General features: G+C 40.6%; 2 protein-coding genes across 5 annotated transcripts in view; one reads left to right on the top strand and one right to left on the bottom strand.

Moving 5' to 3' along the window:
* LOC132977198 (potassium voltage-gated channel subfamily KQT member 2) overlaps positions 1-2,500 on the bottom strand; it is a 29,900-nt gene that overhangs the window by 17,239 nt on the left and 10,161 nt on the right. For all 4 annotated transcript variants that reach the window (XM_061041655.1, XM_061041657.1, XM_061041656.1 and 1 more), the window contains exon 6: positions 1,466-1,591. In XM_061041655.1, the coding sequence (XP_060897638.1) occupies positions 1,466-1,591 (126 nt within the window). The remainder of the gene's footprint in view (positions 1-1,465; positions 1,592-2,500) is intronic.
* Positions 1-2,500, top strand: part of khk (ketohexokinase) — an 85,684-nt gene that overhangs the window by 82,586 nt on the left and 598 nt on the right. The window lies entirely within an intron of this gene.

Genomic DNA, 2,500 nt, shown 5'->3' with positions numbered 1-2,500 from the left:
TTAGTGTGTATTGTTAGTGTGTGTGTTAGTGTGTGTGTTAGTGTGTGTATTGTTAGTGTGTGTGTTAGTGTGTGTGTAAGTGTGTGTGTTAGTGTGTATTGTTAGTGTGTGTGTTAGTGTGTGTGTAAGTGTGTGTGTTAGTGTGTATTGTTAGTGTGTATTGTTAGTGTGTGTGTTAGTGTGTATTGTTAGTGTGTATTGTTAGTGTGTGTGTTAGTGTGTGTGTTAGTGTGTGTATTGTTAGTGTGTGTGTTAGTGTGTGTGTAAGTGTGTGTGTTAGTGTGTGTGTTAGTGTGTATTGTTAGTGTGTATTGTTAGTGTGTATTGTTAGTGTGTGTGTTAGTGTGTGTGTTAGTGTGTGTATTGTTAGTGTGTATTGTTAGTGTGTGTGTTAGTGTGTGTGTTAGTGTGTGTATTGTTAGTGTGTGTGTTAGTGTGTGTGTAAGTGTGTGTGTTAGTGTGTGTGTTAGTGTGTATTGTTAGTGTGTATTGTTAGTGTGTATTGTTAGTGTGTGTATTGTTAGTGTGTATTGTTAGTGTGTGTGTTAGTGTGTGTGTTAGTGTGTGTATTGTTAGTGTGTGTGTTAGTGTGTGTGTTAGTGTGTGTATTGTTAGTGTGTGTGTTAGTGTGTGTGTAAGTGTGTATTGTTAGTGTGTATTGTTAGTGTGTGTGTTAGTGTGTATTAGTGTGTGTGTTAGTGTGTGTGTTAGTGTGTGTGTTAGTGTGTATTGTTAGTGTGTATTGTTAGTGTGTGTGTTAGTGTGTGTGTTAGTGTGTATTGTTAGTGTGTATTGTTAGTGTGTGTGTTAGTGTGTGTGTTAGTGTGTATTGTTAGTGTGTGTGTTAGTGTGTGTGTTAGTGTGTGTGTTAGTGTGTATTGTTAGTGTGTGTGTTAGTGTGTATTGTTAGTGTGTGTGTTAGTGTGTGTGTTAGTGTGTATTGTTAGTGTGTGTGTTAGTGTGTGTGTTAGTGTGTATTGTTAGTGTGTGTGTTAGTGTGTATTGTTAGTGTGTGTGTTAGTGTGTGTGTTAGTGTGTGTGTTAGTGTGTGTGTTAGTGTGTGTGTTAGTGTGTGTGTTAGTGTGTGTATTGTTAGTGTGTGTATTGTTAGTGTGTATTGTTAGTGTGTATTGTTAGTGTGTGTGTTAGTGTGTATTGTTAGTGTGTGTGTTAGTGTGTGTGTTAGTGTGTATTGTTAGTGTGTGTATTGTTAGTGTGTGTGTTAGTGTGTGTGTTAGTGTGTATTGTTAGTGTGTATTGTTAGTGTGTGTGTTAGTGTGTATTGTTAGTGTGTGTGTTAGTGTGTGTGTTAGTGTGTGTATTGTTAGTGTGTGTGTTAGTGTGTGTGTTAGTGTGTATTGTTAGTGTGTGTGTTAGTGTGTGTGTTAGTGTGTGTATTGTTAGTGTGTGTGTTAGTGTGTGTGTTAGTGTGTGTGTTAGTGTGTGTGTTAGTGTGTATTCTCACCAGTCCCCACCAGAGGGCGTCTGCGTACGTCTCAAACTGTTCGTTGTCTTCTTTTTCCGCCAAATAAACGAGGAAACTGGCGAGAATGAGACACAGGAAGCCGATATACCACGCAGTGATCAGCTCCTGCAGAGACACAGAAACAAACAGGAGTTCAGCTTCTTGATGGAACTTAGAAAAAAATACTTATGAGTCTGGAAATGCGAGTAAAGTAACGTGTGACTTTCAGAGAAGAATTTCAGACCAAAAGAAATGTTCTCTTTGGACACACCTCCTTCATCCCTCAGTTCCCCCCTCCCCTCCTGTTTCCACATCATGCCTGTGAAAGCACTATCTGACTCTGTCCTTATGCCTTGCATTATAGGAGAGGTTCATGTGAAAGAAGACATTCGGCTGTCTGAGCGAGAATGAAGGAGCATGTCAGCAGGATTCCTCTGTCTGAGGGCTGTGAACACAGAGCTGAGAACAACAAACCCAGAGGGAGTTTGACTTCACTCTCTTTCTAGAAAGACATTACTCAACTATATTTGATTTCTGCTGTATTCATTCAGAATGTGTATACCTTGAAGAGACCTGTAGCGCCTCTCAGAGGGCAGCGGGGTGAAAAGAAGAGATTTGTTTATCACGGTACGTCGGACTGTTTGCAGAGTTTCAGGTGTACAAACACCACAGAGCTGTCTCGAGAACAGACCAACACAGAGGCCTCTGAGGAAACAGACGACCGCAAACAAGAAGATAACAGAGGAGGAAGAAGAAAACAGAGAGGGAGGGAAAAGGGCGATCAACACTCAGCCTGTGACTCAAGTTTCTGTAGAATCATTTCTTACTGAGCAGCAGTGTGATCGTTTAAACACAGAGTCAGAACTACAGTCTGTAAAGTGTTGTTTTAAGTTCAGACGAGGTCTCAGCAGAAAGACTACACTCAAGGTTTCTGAGGGGGCGGTGCAGAAACTGGATCAATACATACAGCTCTGTTCCCCGAGAGATGGAAAAACAATCCTCACAGAAGAAGACATTCTGAAATAAAGAACACAA

The sequence above is a fragment of the Labrus mixtus genome, chromosome 7, assembly GCF_963584025.1.
Source record: "Labrus mixtus chromosome 7, fLabMix1.1, whole genome shotgun sequence".
In the NCBI taxonomy this organism is placed as follows: Eukaryota; Metazoa; Chordata; class Actinopteri; order Labriformes; family Labridae; genus Labrus; species Labrus mixtus.
The sequence above is the reverse complement of the archived record's forward strand: the minus strand, read 5'-3'. Positions and strand labels throughout refer to the sequence as shown.